Consider the following 21,659-nt stretch of genomic DNA (forward strand, 5'->3'; position numbering starts at 1 on the left):
TTACGCGAGCCCTCGCGGATCAAAGGTGCAGATATAAGTACATATAGGTACAGAGCTTATAAGTAACAGAACCCATCAAAGGTGGTGAACCACAAATAAGGTAACACATCCGTCACAATCCGAGCTGTTGTTATAAATACTGGTACAGGGCATCAGATCATGTAATGCCTCTGATGACATTGAACTTGAACTGCCTGCTATACGGTTGGTGTTTCGAAAACCTTTTATGGTTTACCTCCGGTTGAGAACTTTGAAGAACCATTTTTGGAAGACGCGTAAATTTATGAATGGAATGTTGAACGATTGGAATTTGACCTCTCGAGCCCCATACTTTTTAAATGAAAATTGAAATTATGAAAAAATATTCTTAAACAAGAATGAAATCCGGATCCAATAATTCTAATCGGAACCCCTTCAAATATGCGTCAATAATCAAACCAACATTTTTGTAATAGATTCCGACAATCCAGTAAATGTTTTCGAACTCGACAACACTTAAAACCCGCATAAAGCAGAACCACAAACGAAACTGGCCCATTGCCAAATATGATGCGGCACAATGGCGGAACCTTCTCTCAGCCAAGCTGCCCCAAAAGTAGAGATCCAACCTCAAGACAGTTGCTGCTTCGGCTCGTTCATTCATTCGTGCCCAATGAAATCCATAACCGAAAAAAAACATCAAGTTATTATAGTTGCTGTGTTTCAGTTTTGTTTTGTCTTGAAGGAGCTGCTGCAATAACAGCAAGAGTATGGATTTGTCTCTAATTTCCAGACCGAAAACAATTAAGCGACGACAACGACGTTGGCGACAACAGTCAATATCAAGTGTGACTCACGGAATGACGGTAATTTTTGGAGCGCTAAGAGGGGATTATAAGGCAATGTTTGAAAAAAAAACATTAAAACATCATTTATGCCTAACAAATTTATGTCTTATACTCAAAATTTACAAAAAGTACCACAATTCAATTTCGTACTCACAAGTAAAGTAGAAATAATTATCAGAAAAAAAATTGTTCATCAGGTTATGTCGTGAGAAGGAACACCAAATAAATAAATAAATAAGATTAGGAAAAAAACAAAAGTATACCATTTCGAAAGTGATTAGGTACAAAGATCAGATTCGTTATTTTCCAAGAGATAAGCGCGACAAAACATTCATTCTTGACCAAAACGATAACCTTACTATTATGATCGAAAGTTGCCAGTTCATATCCCGCCGTTTGTCATTTTAACTTTTTGTATAATCTGGTATAAGTTTCGTTTCCTCGTTCCTAAAGTTGTAAATCGTGTTTATTTCGTTACGTTTTCAACGCCATATTTTTCCGATCTAAACAATGTTGTTGTTCAAGCATTGAGATAAGTAAGCAATTTTTACATTTTGAAAATATTTCAAACATTTAAGATTTTGATGCGTTTAATTATTTTTTCATTTTTTTTAATTCTTTCATTTTTTTGAATTTTTTTCCTTTTTCCCTGTTCTTAATTTTTTCCATTTTTTATACTTTTTTCACTTTTTTTTTAATATTTTTTCCATTACAGACCTCGTTTGTTTTTGGCAACACGCCCGAAAATTTTATGTTGCCAAAATTGAATGTTGCCAAAATCGAACGGTTTTTTTTTTGTCACTTTTTTATTTTAAATTTTTATTTCAAATTAGTCAAAATTGATGTAAAACCTGATATAAGCATAACATTTTTCAATTTGGCTCAATTATATAAGATTTAAGCAGTAAAACATGGACAAATTGATGTTTTTACTGTTTGAAACTATTATAATAAAGCCGAATAAAAAAATTTCATGCTCATATTACGTTTTACATTAATTTTGATTAATTTGAAATGAAAATAAAAAATAAAAAAAGTGACAAAAAAAACCGTCTTTTTTTAATGTTGCCAAAAACGAACGGTTTTTGCTCGGATTTTGCCAAAATCGAATGTTGCCAAAATCGAACGGGGTCTGTATTTTACTTTTTATTTTTTTTTAACTTTCAAACAATTTATTTAATTTTTTTTTCTATTTTTTTCAATTTTTTTCAATTTTTTCCATTTTTTTATTTCCGTTTTCCTTTTTTTCCATTTCTTTATTTTTATTTTTATTCCTTTTTCTTTATATTTTTTATTTTTTCCATTTTTATTATAATTTTTTTCCATTTCTTTTATTTTTTCCATTTTTTTATTTTTTCCACTTTTTTGTATTTTTTCAATTTTTTTAATTTTATTTCTCTTTTTAATTTGTTTTCCTTTTTTTATTTTATTCCATTTGTTTTCCATTATTTAATTTCTTTTATTATTTTTGCCATTTTATTTTATATTTTCATTTTTTTTTATTCCATTTTTTCATTTTTTTCCATTTTTTAATTTTTTTCCATTTTTTAATTTTTTTCATGTCTATTTGGTTTTTTCCCTTTTTTTATTTGTTTTCAATTTTTTTCTTATTTTTTCATTTTTTTATTTTTTTTTTAATTTTTTAAATTTTTTCCATTTTTTCCATTTTGTTAATTTTTTTTCAATTTTCCATTTTTTTACATTTTTTTACATTTTTAAATTTTTTTTTACATTTTTAAATTTTTTTTTCATTTTTTTTTTAATGTTTTTCCATTTTTTTTAATTTTTATATTTCTCCCATTTTTTTTATTTTTTTCGTTTTTTATTTTTTTATATTTTTTATTTTTTTCCATTTTTTTTATTTTTTTTCTTCATTTTTTAGTTTTTTTCCATTTTTTTTATTTTTTTTCCATTTTTTTATTTTTTTTCCATTTTTTCCATTTTTTTATTTTTTTTTTATTTTTTTCCATTTTTATTTATTATTATCCATTTTTTTTATTTATTATTATCCATTTTTTTATTTATTATTATCCATTTTTTTATTTATTATTAACCATTTTTTTTTATTTTTTTTCTCCTTTTTTTATTTTTTTCCGATTTTTCTCGATTTATTTTTGTTTTTTTGTTATTTTAAAATTCTTTTTTGTTCTTTTTTATTTTTAACCTTTTTTTTTGTTCTTTTTATTTGTAACTTCTTTTTTGTTCTTTTTATTTGTAAATTCTTTTTTTCAATTCTTCTTTGTTCTTTTTATTTCTAAATTCGTTTTGTTCTTTTTAGTTTAAAAAAATTGTTTTTGTTCTTTTTATGTTTAAATTTTTTTGTTATTTTTTTTTGTTTTGTTTTTTTTTATAATCTATCATTTTTATTTCTGATTTTTTGTTTGCTTTTTTTTGTTTTTAACGTTATTTCGTTTAAATTATTGAACTTCTTACTTTTGAATTATTTTTCCTATTGTTTTTTTTTAATTTGATTTTTCTCAATTTTCTTTGTTTTTTTTGCGCTTTTTGTTTGTATTTTTCGAATGTTCTTATTACCTTTATCATGATTTGGAGATTTTGGAGCCTCATTGGATCGACGAACGTCTTGTCTTGAAAAAATATTCTTAAAGCTTGTTGCATGAATGACTGTTTTGTGTTTTGTTCCTGTGAAAGCGTTTTTGAGCTCGCTGAGCTGTTGAGCTTTCCACTGTCATGAACTGGTTCCGTCAACCATGAACTATACTTTTTGGGGACGTGATAAAATGTAGACTTAACTCGTTGGTGGTTGGTACAGAACTCTTTATTATTCGTTTACTTAAATCTATCGAGCGGTGACAGACTGAACATGATCCGTCGCGTCAGCATAAGCAGTTCATTGCCCATGGGTCGATGTAGGATGTTTATCAAGAATGCTTAGCTCGCATAAACATTCACATCGCACCGTGTGGCAATTCTTGCAACAATGTTGCGACATGCGATGGCAAGTCCGGCATCCACCACACGCCCTGTTTATTTGTTTATAAAAATTGTGTCTCCTAAGCCATAATTTTTATAACCTCTAACATTAGATTTTTGTTTTCTTTCTCTTAAACAATTTAACATTAATAGAAATGCTGTGTAATAATGATATATCTTAGATTGTGTTATCGACGTATTTATGTATCCTATAGTATTCCATGATTTAAAATAGACGTTTTTCATTTATGTTTATTTTATATATTTTATGTAGTAGTATCGGTAGTTGCATGTATGTATTTGTAATATTCAAATAATTCTCTCTTTAAAATAAACTATCGTAGCAATTTACTCTAATGGAATAGTTTCATTCTATCCACCACACGCTCTGGTTTTATTTTCTAAATATCTTTATCCTAGATTTATGAACTATTTCTTCTTTATTTTTAATTATTATTTTCAAATTTGAATCTAAATCTTCAACTACTTGGTATGGTCCTACATATATATTTTCCATCTTGGACCCAGTTTCATTTTTTAATAACACTAAGTCTCCTTTGTTAAAGTTCATTTGTTTCGCTAAGGTGTTGAATTTTTCAACTCGTTTTATTTTCTCTTGTATTATTTTGTCCCTGATTGCTTGTTGTGAAGATTTCAATTTAATTTTTAAATTTTTTGAATAATCCTCAATGTCATATATTGGGTCAACTGTCTCGGTGTCAGATAGGTTGGATGGCAAATTACAGATTTTACCGAAAACTAGTTCAAATGGTGTTTTGCTTGTCGTTGTGTGGACTGTAGTATTGAACGCAAACTGGTAGTATTTTAACCAACTGTCCCAATACAATGGTGATTTCTCACTATATATACGTAAGAAATTTCCCAAGTTTTTATGAGAATTTTCTAGTCCACCGATTGTTTCGTGGTGATATGCTGTTGAATTCAGTTTTTCTATTTCGAGTAATTTGCATATATCCGAAAATAGATTCGACATGAATTCTTTGCCTCTATCTGTTACGATTCTTTTTGGAATCCCATAGTTCAAAACAATGGTTTCTACAAAAGCTTTCGCTACCGTTTCTGTCTCTTTGTTTTTAATGGCTGTTGCCGTAATAAACTTTGTCAGGTCGCATTGCGTTGTTAATATATATCGGTTACCTTCTGCACTAGGCAGTAAAGGACCAACTAGATCTAAGTAAATTATTTCAAACGCAGTTTCAGCTGTTGTTGTGATTATCATTGGTGTTTTGGGTTTATTTATGATTCTGTTTTTCTGGCATAACTGGCACGAATCAATGAAAACTTTGATATCTTTTTTCATATTCTTCCAATAGAATCTTTGCTGGATAGTGTGCAGAGTTCTATTGATGCCTGCATGGCCTGCCGTTGGTAGTACATGATAATCGTTCATTATTATCTTTTTCTGTATGTCTTCTTTTATCACTTTTATGTGCTCCCCTATAATAATTATATCCGGTATATCCTTCATTTTTATTTCATGGATATTTTCCATTAGATGTTGAGCGCTCTTTTTTCTTTTTAATAGTATGCATACGTTCTTTATTTTTAAATTTTTATATAATCCTTTTTCATTACTCCCCGTAGATGAGTTAATGTTTGAATTTGCGGTATTCTTCATTTTTAAATTTTTTATATAATCCGCTACCTTTTTCATTACTCCCCGTAGGTGAGTTAACGTTTGAGTTTGCGGTATTCTTATTTTTTGTGGGGTTATTTCAATTTCTTTTATATTTGGACAAACTTCCATTTCCATATATTCCACATTTGACTCTTGAGGCTGATCAGTTCCTTCCGTGTCAGTGGTTTCATTGATTTGTTTTGATTTTGACCGTGTTATCATTGTCATTGTTGTTTCTGTCATAGTTTTTAGATCGGAAATCGAAATGCGTGATAACGCGTCCGCTATCACATTATTTCTTCCGGGAATTGTATTCTGTGTTTTAAAGATATGTTATGCTTATGTTTGCGGTTTTCAGCTGTTGAAAACGCACTTCAAAAGTTTGCCTGATTATTTGTTTTTCTGCGTTTTTTTCTAAGCCTTTGGACATATTTTTGTAAATTCTTTATTTGAAACGGCTCATAACTTTAGGCTTTAAGGAGCCAAACTCGTTTTATATTTTTACAATTTGTATAAGTAGCTTAACACTTCTTTAGAAGAAAAAGGAGGGTAGAAAGTGAAATATGAAAATAAAAAGAATTACAGACAAAGAATCTTAGTCTGTAATTCTGTTTAGTCTTTTAGTCGGTTCAAAATTTGTAGCAGTCTACTTAATTTCTTCGCATTCATTCTTCATCAAATTTCATCGAAGAATTAAAGGATTTTTTAGGGGGCTAAAAGAGCTCAAATGGCTTGATATGTTGAGCTGATGATAAAGCTCAGTTGATAGAACACTTGTCTGCTGGGCCAATGTCCATGACGTCGAATTCAGGAATAAACATCGCAGTTGTATTGGAAAAGTTTTTCAATGACTGTCCACCAACATCATTAAAGATTAATAGTATTCTCTCAAAAGTTTTTTAGGGTTCTCGGGAAAGATGTATGGATTTAACTGAAGGTAGAGCTGATATGAATGTTGACGCTTGCCCTGGATGCCTTCAGCATATACACATCCAATTAAAATGTTAATAAAGGGAAGGTAAGTGCTTTGGAAAATGATTCAACATTTAGAAGATTAATCTGAATGTTAACCCTGCAAACATCTGTTTAGCATTCTTTTCAGAAGCCAGATTTGAGATCCGAATTCAGATTCCAAATTAAAACGAGTTGACGTAATTTAATTTCAGCTTCGGAATGCGTATTTTTAATTAAACCGTTTGGTTTTGAGTTTCCATACAACCACATGTACTCTTAAAATTTAAACACATCCACACGGCCCGTCATCTTAATTGTGATTTATCGTTTCGTTTTCCATATTACCCATATTCACTTTGCAACGATGGCGTCAGCCAGCGCAAACCGAATGTAATTTTTAACCAACAACTTTCAATCAGGCCGGCGTCGACTTCAAACTTCTATTGGTAAAACGTTCCAAAAACTTCAAGCGAGCACGATTATTCACAACTTCAACCCACAAATCTATGGCCAAAGACGAAAGACGACGAAATAGACACAAGCACATTCGATTGTATGGCGACTTGGTTGTTTTGCATGAAAAATTGCACCATCCGCCAGTATTGATTGCCTTCCTTTTCTGGCCTGGCCCATAACTTAGGACATCGACAGAATCTTCGCGTACCTACCTAACTACTTGGGGAGCATCGAGCCAAAGTTTTCTAGATCAAAGTTCAATCATGACTTGACTTGAGCGGGTCTCTCGTGTCGATTCAGGCGAACCTGACTGGAATGTATTTTCGAGAAAAGTGAAATTCTGTTTAAACCACCATTCAGAATACGCTGCCTGAATGGTTCAGTTTCAAAAGTCCAATTTACATAATGTTGCCATTTTCTCAAATCCCCGGGAACTGGAGTTTTTGAAAGTTCTTTCGACTTCAGCCAATCGCGGCCCTTTTGGAGCAGGAGGACGACAGTATACGGGTACATCGATCGTAAAACCGGGTCATAATGAAGCTCTTTATTCCCGAGGAAGGGAGCAGCCGAAAAAAAGGTTACCTCCCATTCATGGCACTCTGGCCATCCAGTTATGGCCCTCAATGGGGTCGATTGTTTAGTTCACGCAACCTAAAACAAACTCGAAGGGAGAGCGTGGAGGAATGAAAAACAATGCTTGCTCACCCATTTCGTGTCCTCTAATTTTGGCTGGCAGAAGGTTGGATTGTTTTTTTTCTGGCTACACTTAAACAGTTTTTGCCGGAAAACTTGACCTGGACCACATCGTCACTCGATATGGTTCTATTTACAGTGACAGTTCCTACCGTGTGTTTTGCAAATATCTGCTCATATAACACGCAAGGTTGAAAACTCTCCGGAGCCATTCGTGAAAACACAACAAACTACGCCTTAAAGTTTGAGAACAAATCAAAACTTACATTGGGGTTCAAAAATCCAGCTTTTTCAGAAATTCCAAACTCCATAGGATTTTCAACAATCCTAAAACACAAAATCGCACAAAAATATTCCATTTTTGTAAAACCACCACCTAAAGCACTCGTTTGCGCTTCGGAACACAACAAAGTATGAATCACTCACACTGGCAGTGGCAGAGTGTTTCCGTCCTACAACAGCGTATGTTGCTCAAATTCTGTTATACGATATACCTACATTTTGTTATACACAATCATTATCATGCCGTAGGCTAAAAAAAGGAAAAGGACGCTGCTTCTTCATATCCTTCCGTTTCTCGCCGGATGGTGTAGGGATGGTTTCGCAAAAATTGTTCTTTTTTATTTGTTTGGTACTGCTGCTTCCGTGAACCTCAATTGAGTTGCCGGTGGCTCTCACGATGGATGAGTGGAAAATGTGGAACTTACGCCACAATGTAGGCAACTCATAAAGGAGTGCCCCCTAATGTAGGCAATTTGTATAAAGTTGCCTATATTGTGGGGCGAATTTGAATAAGACCAAATTTGCATAGCAATATTTCACAAAACTTTGGCAATAAGCCTTTTATTTTCAAAAAAAAATATGTAAAATTAAAAATAAGATTTACTGTCAAAGACAAAACGAATTTAATCATTTTCAGATTTAGTTTCTTGCATTATTTGTATTAGAAGTATGTAGTTACTTAGATTTCAAAAATTAAATTCAATTAATTTAAATTAAGCATACGAAATGACAGAAAACCTAAATCAATTAAAAAAAAATTTAAAAAAACATTGTAAAAATTAAAAAAACATAACATAATTTTTGTCATTACTGCAACTTTATAGTTTGACTCAAAACTGTAATTTTTGTCTATTTTTAAATAATTTTGTCAATATTTGTAAGTTGCATCATTTTAAAATTTTTTGCCATTTTGTCATTTTTATCGTTCTGTGATTTTTGTCTTTTTAAAAAATTTTATCGTTTTTGTAATTTTTGTCATTTTTTATCATTTTTGTAATTTAATGTCATTTTTGTCATTTTTTTTTCATTTTTGTCATTTATGTCATTTTTGACATTTTCGACATTTTCGACATTTATGTCATTTTCGACATTTATGTCATTTTCGACATTTGTCATTTTTGTCGTTTTTGTCATTTTTGTCGTTTTTGTCATTTTTGTAATTATGGTAATTTTTGTAATTTTTATTGCTCATTTTTACATTTTTGTCATTTTTTGTAATTTTTGTCATTTTTGTCATCTTTGCCATCTATGCCTTTTTGGCCATTTTTGTAATTTTCGTCATTTTTGTCATTTTTTGTCATTTTTGTCATTTTTTAATTTTTGTAATTTTTGTAATTTTTGTAATTTTTGTCATTTTTTTAATTATTGCAATTTTTGTCACTTTTTGTCATTTTCTGTCATTTTTGTAATTTTCGTCATTTTTGTCATTTTCATCATTTTTGTCATTTTTTTCATTTTTTTTAATATTGCAATTTTTGTCATTTATGTCATTTATGTCATTTTTGTCATTTTTGTCATTTTTGTCATTTTTGTTATTTTTGTCATTTTTGTTATTTTTGTCATTTTTGTCATTTTTGTCATTTTTGTCATTTTTGTCATTTTTGTCATTTTTGTCATTTTTGTCATTTTTGTCATTTTTGTCATTTTTGTCATTTTTGTCATTTTTGTCATTTTTGTCATTTTTGTCATTTTTGTCATTTTTGTCATTTTTGTCATTTTTGTCATTTTTGTCATTTTTGTCATTTTTGTCATTTTTGCCATTTTGGTCATTTTTGTCAATTTCGTCATTTTCGTAATTTTTATAATTTTTGTCATTTTTGTCATCTTTGCCGTTTTTGTCATTTTGGTCATTTTTGTAATTTCTTCATTTTTTCATTTTTTGGCATTTTCGTCATTTTTTGTCATTTTTATCATTTTTGTCGTTTTTTGTAATTTTTGTGAATTTTGTTATTTTTGTCATCTTTGCCTGCCATCTTTTCCATTATTGTCATTTTCATCATTTTTGTCATTTTTATCATTTTTGTAATTTTTGTCATTTTTGTCATTTTTTTTAAATTTTTGTAATTTTTATAATTTTTGTCATTTTCGTCATTTTCGTCATTTTCGTCATTTTTGTCATTTTTGTCATTTTTGTCATTTTTTTCGTTATCGTCATTTTTGTCATTTTTGTCATTCTAGTTATTTTTGTCTTGTTGTCATTTCTGTCATTTTTGTCATTTTTGTCATTTTTGTCATTTATGTCATTTTTATCATTTTTATCATTTTTATCATTTTTGTCATTTTTGTCATTTTTTGTAATTTTTGTAATTTTCGTAATTTTTATCATTTTTGTCATTTTTGTAATTTTTGTAATTTTTGTAATTTTTGTAATTTTTGTAATTTTTGTAATTTTTGTAATTTTTGTAATTTTTGTAATTTTTGTAATTTTTGTAATTTTTGCCTTTTTGTCATTTTTGTCATTTTTGTAATTTTTGCCTTTTTGTCATTTTTGTTATTTTTCTCATTTTTGTCATTTTTGTAATTTTTGCCTTTTTGCCTTTTTGTTATTTTTCTCATTTTTGTCATTTTTGTCATTTTTGTCATTTTTGTCATTTTTGTCATTTTTGTCATTTTTGTCATTTTTGTCATTTTTGTCATTTTTGTTATTTTTGTCATTTTTGTCCATTTTGTCATTTTTGTCATTTTTGTCATTTTTGTCATTTTTGTCATTTTTGTCATTTTTGTCGTTTTTGTCATTTTTGTCATTTTTGTCATTTTTGTCATTTTTGTCATTTTTGTCCATTTTGTCATTTTTGTCATTTTTGTCATTTTTGTCATTTTTGTCATTTTTGTCATTTTTGTCATTTTTGTCATTTTTGTCATTTTTGTCATTATTGTCATTTTTGTCATTTTTGTCATTTTTGTCATTTTTGTCATTTTTGTCATTTTTGTCATTTTTGACATTTTTGTCATTTTTGTCATTTTTGTCATTTTTGTCATTTTTGTCATTTTTGTCATTTTTGTCATTTTTGTCATTTTTGTCATTTTTGTCATTTTTGTCGTTTTTGTCATTTTTGTCATTTTTGTCATTTTTGTCATTTTTGTCATTTTTGTCATTTTTGTCATTTTTGTCATTTTTGTCATTTTCATCATTTTTGTCATTTTTGTCATTTTTGTCATTTTTGTCATTTTTGTCATTTTTGTCATTTTTGTCATTTTTGTCATTTTTGTCATTTTTGTCATTTTTGTCATTTTTGTCATTTTTGTCATTTTTGTCATTTTTGTCATTTTTGTCATTTTTGTCATTTTTGTCATTTTTGTCATTTTTGTCATTTTTGTCATTTTTGTCATTTTTGTCATTTTTGTCATTTTTTTCATTTTTGTCCATTTTGTCATTTTTGTCATTTTTGTCATTTTTGTCATTTTTGTCATTTTTGTCATTTTTGTCATTTTTGTCATTTTTATCATTTTTGTCATTTTTGTCATTTTTGTCATTTTTGTCATTTTTGTCATTTTTGTCATTTTTGTCATTTTTGTCATTTTTGTCATTTTTGTCATTTTTGTCATTTTTGTCATTTTTGTCATTTTTGTCATTTTTGTCATTTTTGTCATTTTTGTCATTTTTGAATTATTATCATTTTTGTTCTTTTTGTAATTATTGTCATTTTTGTAATATTAGTAATTTTTGTGATTTTTGTAATTTTTGTCATGTTGGTCATTTTTGTAATTTCTTCATGTTTGTGTATTTTTTGTCCTTTTTGTAATTTTTTTTCATTTTTGTCCTTTTTGTAATTTTAGTAATTTTTGTCTTTTGTCATTTTTGTCTTTTTTGTCATTTTTGTCATTTTTGTCATTTTTGTCATTTTTGTAATTTTTGTAATTTTTGTCATTTTTATCTATTTTGTATTTTTTTTCATATTTTTAATTTTTGATATTTTTTCCATTTTTGTCAGTTTTATCATTTTTGTCTTTTGTCATTTTTGTAATTTTTGTGATTTTTATAATTTTTGTTATTTTTGTAATTTTTTTTTCTGTTTTTTTTGTCATTTTTTTCAAAGTTATGTCGTTTTGGCATTTAAGATATTCGTCTTTTTTAATTATCTTTGACTTATTTGTAATTTTTAACATTTCTATTAAAGAATCTTTTGTTATTTTTGTCTTTTTTTCCTATTTTTTTTAATTTTATTAAACCTCTAACATTTCTATCATTTAGGTAGGTAATTTTGATTATTTTGGCAATTTTGGAGATGGTGACTTATGGTGAAGAAGAGTTTTTTTTCGTTATTGTTGTGTAATTGTATTCAGTGTGAAGCATTGTATACTATTGTATTTTGTTTATTTATCATTCCTCTTCTATTCAGAGTGTTAATTTATAGTTAGAGCTCTTTATTCTGGAAAGACACAGAATCAACGAAAGCAAGGAATCGCAAAAAAAGTTAAAGTAGCATAGAATTTATAGCTGGGCTCTGAATACAATAAAAAAAACTACCTATTTCATAGTGTACCATGTAACTTGTCTAAAGCTGAGTATGAGCGTCGCAACAATCGATGGTCGAAACGAAAACTGAACAACTCCCTCTGTTCTCGTGTTAAAACTGGGTGCCACCTTCTTTGAAGGTTCTTTCTAAAGAAATCCAAGTTCCTACAACAAAAAGCAATTTTGCGGAAGGAAGTAAATCGGCAAGACGATATAGAAAAAAAAATAGCAGCCAAAATACGCGACCGATAGCAAAACTTGGTGGCGGTCATGCGAATCGAAGGAACGGAGCAGCAGCAACTGGATACAAAAACAAAGAAATCTGAAGAAGGAAAAGAAACCGCAATTGCAATGCAAGTCACATACCTAGCTTGGATGGATGGATCCCAGAGAACCCCTTCGCGTGTGAAATTTTTGCGAATGCGCATGCGTTTGGAATTACGTTGGGCCAACCAAAAATGTGGGTACTCATTTCTGACGATACTATCAAGTTATCGGAAGTTATTCTAGTAAGGCAACAAAAGTGTACAATAATCGCAAATGGGGAATGGAATTCGCAATGGAAGACAGCCGGATTGTATGGTTTCTTACGTTTCCCCTTTTCTAAGAAATTATTTTGCCAATTTGGAAATGATTCTTATAACGGTGTTTATATCCAAGGTGTCACAAAAATTATACAAGGGCGGTAGTCATCCGATTACTAATCAAACCGTCCGAATCACCCTCCCCCAAATAGTTGTTGTAACCTTGTGTCATTTCAATCGATCGTATTCGTTTGTAAGAAGTCGAGCTTCGCTGGAATCAATCAATCCTTAAGCAAGATGAGAAGATAATGGAAAGAAATAGCCCTAGCATTAGTCAATCAAATCAAAATACACTTACAACAAAGGCGGATAGCTAGCTAGTTGTAGGCCCATCAATCGGTCTCGGTATGGAGATGAGCTCTCAATCAACGTAGGAAATTGATGAATTCTCCTAACCCAACACCCTTTACCAGCTCCATCTAATGGGTGAATTGCCGGCATTCGTTGGTGGGCCAAACCTTTCGAGTTGTCCGCTTAGGGTGGATCGATTCGAAGAACAAATCTAGCGTAACATTTCAAAAGGGCAAAACTGCCAAATGTAAACAAATCGAGTTAACGGTCATTCCCGTCATTCCAGATGTACGCGGTTGCACTTTACCAAATAAACGCGGTTTCATCTTAAAATCACTTAAAACTTTCAAAAAATTGATAAAATTTAACTGGCCGAAATTCCTGTGAATGTATTTTCGTTGGAAAAGTTAAAGTTCTTGATAAACAACAAACAATAAGTGAAAAAAATGTACATTTCTTGATTTTCTTGAACAAAAAGTAGTCAATTCTAGAGTTTGTTTTGATTAGGTCGTAAGAGCCACTAAACGAGTTTCGAGGAAATCGCGAGGAAAGTTTCAAAACACCTTTTTAATTCTAGTATTAAAACTATTGTTCAGAATTGTCTGAAAACTTGGTTTTCAATCGTTAAAATGATAAAGAATATGCCTGTGTATTCGATATGAGCATTACTTTTGTTCTTAGAAATCAACATGTACTTACAACCTTTGGCATTGATGGTTTGGCGCACACGTCATTTTGTCAACTTTTGAATTCAATCTTGATAATTGATTAAATTTGCTCAAAACTTCGCTATTCCGTTTGAATTGTGTGTAGTAAAGATAAGAATAATCGGAAACACAAATACCTCTTAGAAGTTCCTGCTCAATGGTTCTTTGAATCGGTGCTGCACCGGACTGTCCTTCGGCGAAATGTTTCATTGAGTCAGGACACTATAAGCTGTGCTATTAGTTACCACCTGTGTCTCAGTTGATCCAGCAAGTACAGCGTAAACGTTTCCAGGACTTACAAATTGTTCAGGAAGTATCTGTTGTAGTAAAAAAAATGTATGAATGTATCTGCTGGTATAAATTATCACATATCTCACTTACCCAGCAAAATTTTAAGCCACTCGTGCTTCTAAGCCAGCTCACACACTCTAACAACCGATTTTTATATCATTTATTCGCATTTGTTTCACAAAATTTCATGCACTTCCTTCGAAAATGCAAAAGGACCGAACAACCAATCAGCCGAACTGTTGTTTAGGTCCTTTTGCATGCACGTCAATTTAGCGCAACGCAAAAGGTCGTTAAAACCAAATTGCACTCAAAAATGAGGAAGTCATTATGCGTCTAAAATTCAAATAGTTTTGTTAAAGTTAATTAATGACTAAATGATTTTATGTTTTCAGTAAACATAGAATACACTTTTTACAATCGTTTGCAGTCTAAAACTCAATTTTGTTTATAATGGTTCATACGACCTAATCAAAACAAACTCTAGAATTTTTTAAATAGTATTTAATTAGATGTTCTGAAATTACAAACGCGTTTTTCTCGTTTGAGTCAACTGCTATGAAATGTTACGCTAGAAATGGTTTATCAGGTTGTCAGGCAAAACCTCAAAAAGTCGGGCAAATTATGAAAAATCAGGCACATTGGCATCTCTAGTCTTGAGATATAGCAGTTCTAAGAAAATTTGATTTCCCAGACTTCAAATTGTCACATTTTAAATACTACGTAACAACTACTGTAAAAAATTTGGGAAGAATTGTCGATGAATAAATTAGATTTTTTTAATATATGTATTCTTAATTTTATATAAAAGTCAACCAATAAAGTTCAAACAGTGAAGTTTGTACAACTGTGCATTACCAGTCCAATAAATAATTAATTCAAGCGAAATAAGTCTGTTAGTTTGAATCAAGTGATTACTAATTCCTAATTCTGTTCGATCCACTCTAGAGTCCCCACAGAGCCCTTATACGAAGGTGAAGTCAATTCCGAACGGCAAAAGGTGGTCGCGGCTGCATTTTCTTCCCAAAACGGCAGGCGCCTTCATGGAATTTCAGAGGCGGTGGTGGAGAAGGAAAGGGTTGTCAGTTTGCTGAATTACGGAGAAATCAATCATAGCCAAAACACAAAACCGTACGCCATGCCTCATGCAAAGCTGCTGTATGCTGCCAAGAGGGAATATGGCAATGGCAGTTTTTATTATTGCAGCAGCACTATCTTCGGATGAGGTGTGTTTCGTTTGTTATGGCAAAAGAATGTATAAAATCTACATGGGTAGGTGCTTCAGGTAGGTTTTGGCACCTGGCGCGACATTTTGGAGGCCCTCCTTCGTTTCGCGCAAGAAACAATTTAACAGTACAAGAAATATTTTATATTATTTTTAGTTCAGTTCCATTTTTAACTTTAACTAGAAATACTCTTTGAACTGTGCGTAGCTGTTTTTTTATTTCTTTCATCAATGGAATTCTCAAAAGTGGGTCACATGTCAAGGTTGAAATCTGAACCCTTGTAAAACGTAGGTCTCAGCTAAATTTGCGTATGGAATAGAAATGTATACAGGTAGACGGAATAATGAGTGGTGTAATTAGTTCGAGTGACTTACCTTCGAGAGTAGAACGCTAGAGCTGATTTTGCGTAACCCTTTAGCTCTCCAGGAAGGGCCGACTGGATCGAAATGTTATTGAGCCAAGTACAGAGAAAAAAAACCCCAAGTGCCAAGTGGGTTGTGTAAATCACTATTGGGTATAGTTTTGTGGTCCTCCACCCAGAAGAGGGGTTACCACCCACGCACAATCCCACAAAAGCTTCCTCCCCTTTCTCGGCACTTTTTGTTCTTTCTGGAGATCCGAAAAAGGGAATTATCGAGCGAGTGACAATCCTCGATGTGTCGTCGTTCGTTCTTCCGCCTTTTCCGTATTCAGTGTTGTATGACTGCTAGCATTTTTTCTTCCCAATCATTGGTTGAAGATTTCACATTTTTCACATGTTTGAAAATTGCTTCACTGCTGTAAGAAAAAAACTTTTTATAAAATCATCTACCCTATTAAACTGAAATATTTCAATTAGTGGAACGAGTGGAACTCCCCATTATTTACACATTGACCCTTAACCTGGAAGACTGGAAGGGGAAAAGATTTCCAACACTATCACAGTAGTCGAGATTTTTTTCGCAGATTTTATAACGGGTAATTAGCAACTGTGGCCTGGAGGAATTCAGGCTTCCCATCCATTAATGTACCCTAACGATGCCCCATATTGAACCAATTCTTACAACACAAAAATCACAACTTTTCGCTTACAGGCTATGTTTCCCCACAATCACTCCCGTAAAGCCAGATGTAACCAATCAATGGATGACCCCAATGTGGACCAGTTGTGCAAATTCTTCGCAAGTCCCCCCAAGAAAAATAACCATTACTCTACGTTTCAAAAAAATATTAAACCACCGTTCCCGAAAACCACTAAAACAAGCACCTTTTTACTCGTTTTCCCGGAACAAGACCGTCTTTTTCGCCCGAAAAACCGATAATTTCGTGAGAAACTATTCAGCGAACCACTTGCGTATCGTCGTCTTCGTAGGTGCAATCGCCACTCCACTTGTTTATCGATTGATTTTGCTAAATTTTTTCCCGTTTCACTGCGCTGCTGTCAGTTCGCTCGCTGCTTTTGGAGGTTCGTCTTTGAATTCTATTTCTTTCTTGCTTATGGTTTCAAAGCGGAAAAACACTTGGCGAGAAAGAGAAGGAATCGTTTTGACAGTTTTTTGCGAATAACGGAAAAAAACTTAACGAAGGGTTTGGTTCCCGGGATTTTTTCTCCAAATAATCAACAAACGGAACAAGGAAGTAGGGATGCCACCTTTTAACAATAAATAGACATAAAATCAAAACTTTAATTTTAGTTTGTTGTTTGAAAAAATAGTTGTAGAATATTTACCGAAATTGGCGTTTGTCATTTGTCGAGTGAAAATTGCCAAATGTATAGAATTAACAAATTGTCTTAGTAGTATAAATTACGGCATTTCTAGAATTTCAGTTTTTATTAATTGTCGCAGCTGTCCAAACTATTTCCGAAACATATAATAATTAAACCAGATTCATAATAATACAAATTCGAATATGACCCTTTTGTTATCTTTTTCTCTTTCTTAGAAAATTTTTCTAACCATTGATACGCTTATTGCAAAATGCTTATACAAAAATTAAATATTAAAATATCAGAATTATAATTTTTTAAAGCAGTCAACATTGTTCAAATTTTTAAAACGATAAAAATTATCATTATAGTCACATTGTTGAAACTGATAAAATTTTAAATCACCAAATTGGTCAAAATTGCAAAATGCATCGGTGTCTAAAAATAATGACTATTACGTTCACTTGACTGCTAACGTTCACTTCTTTTGTGCATGAAAGTTTTGTTGCCAAATCTCAAACCGATGCAATCTATACCGATCTGTCTGCTGCTTTCGACAAGGTGAACCATGAAATTGCCATCGGTAAACTCGAACGCTTAGGATTCTGTGGTACTCTACTCGGCTGGTTCCGCAGTTATTTAACTGGTCGTAAATTGATTGTTCGAACGGGTGACACCTTTTCCAGGCAATTTCCTGCTACCTCCGGTGTGCCTCAAGGTAGCCATCTCGGACCGATTATTTTCCTAATTTACTTCAACGACGTGTTGTCACTCCTCGACGTCCCCAAACTTGGCTATGCTGATGACCTAAAACTATTTTACACCATAAACGACAACGACGACATCAATTTCCTGCAACGTCAATTCAACCTCTTCGCTGAGTGGTGTGACATTAACTGCCTGCCATTAAACCGCAGCAAATGTGCAATCATCAGCTTTTCTCGTAAGCGGCAGCCTTTAATTGCGGAGTACTTCCTCGGAGACGAACCCATCGCACGTGTGAACCACGTTAACGATCTTGGCGTAATCCTAGATCAGCGCCTGGAATTCAAGGCACACACCAACTATGTGATTGACAAAGCATCCAGAAGCCTCGGTTTCATTTTTAGAGTGGCGAAGGACTTCAAGGACGTGTTTTGCTTGAAAAGCTTATACTGCAGCATTGTTCGTTCCATCCTTGAATACGCTTCAGCTGTCTGGTGTCCCTACTACCAGAACGGTGTCGATCGGCTCGAGACCATTCAGCGGCGATTCTTGCGATATGCCCTTAGACACCTGAACTGGCAAGACCCTTTTCGCTTGCCTAGCTACGAAAATCGATGCCGCCTCATAGATATCGACACCCTTCAAGCCCGCAGACAAGCAACACGTGCCTCATTTGTCGCCGACCTCCTGACATCGCGAATCGACTGTCCCACGCTATTGGAGGCTATTCCGCTTAGTGTACGACCCCGTGGATTCAGGAATCAGGATCTTCAATTGTACATTCCCTTTCGAATGAACAATTACGGAGCTAACAGCGCCCTCATCGGTGCAATGAAATCTTTCAACCGTTTTTCGGTGCATTTTGACTTCGACATTTCGAGGGATGTTTTCCGAAGAAAAGTGATTAGGGCCTTGAGATCCCCATAGTTAGATTTAAATGTTTTGTTTTTAACCTTAATTTTAAGTAATCATTGGGATCAACATGTGATCCGTTGATCAGAAATAAATAAATAAATAAATAAATAAATAAATTAATTAATATTTCAATTTTTTAAACTTGAATGTTGCCCAAAATTGTTGAACCATACTAAAGTACAACTTGATAAAACCGTCAAAATTTAAAATCAGTTTCAACTAAAAAAACAAAAATCGTCAACAAATAAAATTATTTAACTTATAAATACTGACGAAATAATTAAAGCTTCAAAAATGACCAAATTGAAAGACTAAAATATTTTAATTTGAAATTGATTAGAAAATTAATAAAGATTTATTAAAAATTCCGAATTGTTGAATCCAACTAGAATTTTTTTTTTCAAAAGCACAAAAATATTCAAATTTTACAAAATTTTCAAAATTGCCGAAATTAACTTAATCTGAAAAATATTATTGAAGTTATATAAAATTGTTGAAATAAAAAAAATCTAAAATTATCAATGATTTTTTTCAAAGAAGTCCAAGTTGCAAAACTTTAAAACATTGATTTAATCTTCATATTAACTGTAAAAATGGTCAAATTGAAATTGCTAAATTTTCAAATTTCAATTTTGACATGATCACAAACGGAAGTAAACAATGACTAGAATACAATATCATACTGAGAATCATAAACTGATTTATTTTTGTGTTTTGTCTTTGATATCTTTAAAACTTGGATCCTGTTTTAAATATTTTGATAATGATTTTGATCTCAAATAAAAGTTTCTTGAAAAACTAAGTCAAAAGTAAAAGAATCGGTTTCTCTGGCGAAGTAATCAACATAGCTTATTTTTATGATGTATATTTTAAATTCTAAATAACCACATTGTGTGTTACAGTTCAAGCAAACTTACTTATTTGTTATTAAAAAAGATTATCGGAACCCCAACACACTAGGCATAGTAGTTGAGGTTGGCTTTCTTTTTGGCCTGCACCTCCATGATGGCATCCATAAAGTCCTCATGGGTGACGGTGACGGCCGAACGACGCAGCGCGATCATACCGGCTTCCACGCAAACGGCTTTGCATTGGGCCCCGTTGAAATCGTCCGTCGAGCGGGCTAGCTCCTCGAAGTTCACATCCGGGCTGACATTCATCTTACGCGAATGGATCTGCATGATACGGGCCCGCGCTTCCTCGTTCGGGTGCGGAAATTCGATCTTACGATCCAACCGACCGGAACGGAGCAGCGCAGGATCAAGGATGTCCACCCGATTGGTTGCGGCAATGACTTTGATATCGGCCGTAGAACTGAAACCATCCAGCTGGTTCAACAGTTCCAACATAGTTCGCTGCACCTCACGATCACCGGCCTTTTCCGAATCGAAACGTTTCGTACCGATGGCGTCCAGCTCGTCGATGAAGATGATTGCAGGGGATTTCTCCTTGGCTAGGGCGAATGCATCCCGTACCAGCTTGGCTCCATCTCCGATGAACATCTGCACCAGCTGAGGTCCGGCCAGCTTTAGGAAGGTGGACTTGGTCTGAGCGGCACAAGCTCGAGCCAGAAGAGTTTTTCCCGTTCCTGAAAAAAATTAAACTTTCAGTATTTTAAATTGAGTAAATCTTTTGACTTATAATTACCAGGTGGACCATATAGAAGAACTCCCTTCGGTGGATGAATGCCCAGATTCTTGAACTTTTCCTTGTGGGTCATGGGCAACACAACGGCCTCGATCAGTTCCTGAATCTGCTTATCCAAACCTCCGATATCGGAATACTGTTCAGTCGGTCGTTCATCCACCTCCATGGCCTTGACACGGGCGTCATACTCTGCTGGAAGTGTTTCCAAAATCAAGTAAGAATCCTTATTAACGCCGACCAAATCGCCGGGTTTCAACTTCTCCGGATCAACCAAGCCGATCACCGGCAGGAAGTAGGTTTGTCTGGTGGAAGTTTTGATAACAGCACATTTGCCCTTCCTCTGCGAGTCCAGAACCACAACTGCCCCATCGTCTTCCTCTTCCTGTTGAGTATTATATACAAAAGTTATTCATATTTGAAAAAATTAAGAAAATGGAGGTAATCTCACCTGGGGATCTACATCCAGCAGCTCTATGACATTCGACACCAGATAGGGTAACGTCTTGTTAACCTTGATTTTCTCGGTGTTATCCTTAATTTTCTCGTTTTGTGTTTGCAGTTCATGCGTGATCCTCATGACCTCACTCTTCATGATCTTAATTTCATTGTCCATCAAGCGAGTTCGGCTAATAATCTCATCCGTGGGCATTCGGAGAACTTCCTCACCCAGCGTTTCCTCGCCATCCTCCCAGATAGATTTATCCTCAAGCGTTCCAGCCATTGTTGCGAGGGTTAGCGACTCTAAATTCTACTTCTCAACTTTCTTAACAATTTGAGCGAACCGTTACGAACACTTACTGAGAACGAAAACGTCGATTTAGGATCGAAAACTTTGGAAATTACACGATCGCCAGACAGCCAGACCGCAACCACAAAGCAAAATTCGAGTGTTGATGATGACTTTCGGAAAATGCCTGGCCGTCATCCGCTGTGCGTGTGCTGTCAAAATCCGGGATTTTCAGTAACCGAAAATAAACAAAACAATGAGTGGGTTCGGACTTTTTGATCTACTATTTGACGAATCGGACTCTTTCATAGGTCTGTTCAATGGCTACATTCGGTGCTGGAAAATATCTACTTAAAAAGTTTTTTAATCAATCTCGGATGAAGTATGAACCAGATTTAAAATCCTTTATAGAAAATAATCAAGAATCCAATTAAATTCTATTCAAGGGTAACTAAGGTAAGACTTGAGTAAAGCTAATTTGTGAAGATGAGTTTTCCCACAGTCATTAAATGCGCTTTCTGCCATATAAGCACTTATTTATAAGTTCGATCTGTCAAATCAGTGTATAAGAGTTTATAGTTTACACACACTAAGAAGCTCTTTAAAATTTTCACTGACTTTGCAGCCGCACTGCAAAACAT

General features: G+C 32.9%; 2 protein-coding genes across 6 annotated transcripts in view; both read right to left on the reverse strand.

Annotated features, from left to right (window-relative positions):
* LOC129750010 (uncharacterized) overlaps positions 1-16,741 on the reverse strand; it is a 97,832-nt gene extending 81,091 nt beyond the window's left edge. For 2 of the 5 annotated variants that reach the window (XM_055745257.1, XM_055745240.1), the window contains exons 1-2: positions 16,584-16,741; positions 15,712-16,114 (exon numbers count right to left, since the gene is read on the reverse strand). The gene's annotated coding sequence lies outside the window, so the exon portion shown is untranslated. Of the gene's footprint in view, positions 1-7,769; positions 8,349-15,711; positions 16,115-16,408 lie in introns of those variants that run through there. The other 3 variants (XM_055745245.1, XM_055745250.1, XM_055745265.1) reach the window with 3 other exon arrangements.
* A 2,752-nt stretch (positions 16,742-19,493) lies between these two features.
* On the reverse strand, positions 19,494-21,215 carry LOC129753438 (26S proteasome regulatory subunit 6A-B). The gene is made up of 3 exons (XM_055749265.1): positions 20,740-21,215; positions 20,292-20,673; positions 19,494-20,232 (listed from the first exon to the last, which is right to left on the reverse strand). Exons 1-3 carry the CDS (start codon positions 21,010-21,012, stop codon positions 19,601-19,603), a joined length of 1,287 nt encoding a protein of 428 aa, XP_055605240.1. The 5' UTR covers positions 21,013-21,215; the 3' UTR covers positions 19,494-19,600.
* Positions 21,216-21,659: the final 444 nt, after the last annotated feature.

Source organism: Uranotaenia lowii, chromosome 1 (genome assembly GCF_029784155.1).
Source record: "Uranotaenia lowii strain MFRU-FL chromosome 1, ASM2978415v1, whole genome shotgun sequence".
NCBI lineage: Eukaryota > Metazoa > Arthropoda > Insecta > Diptera > Culicidae > Uranotaenia > Uranotaenia lowii.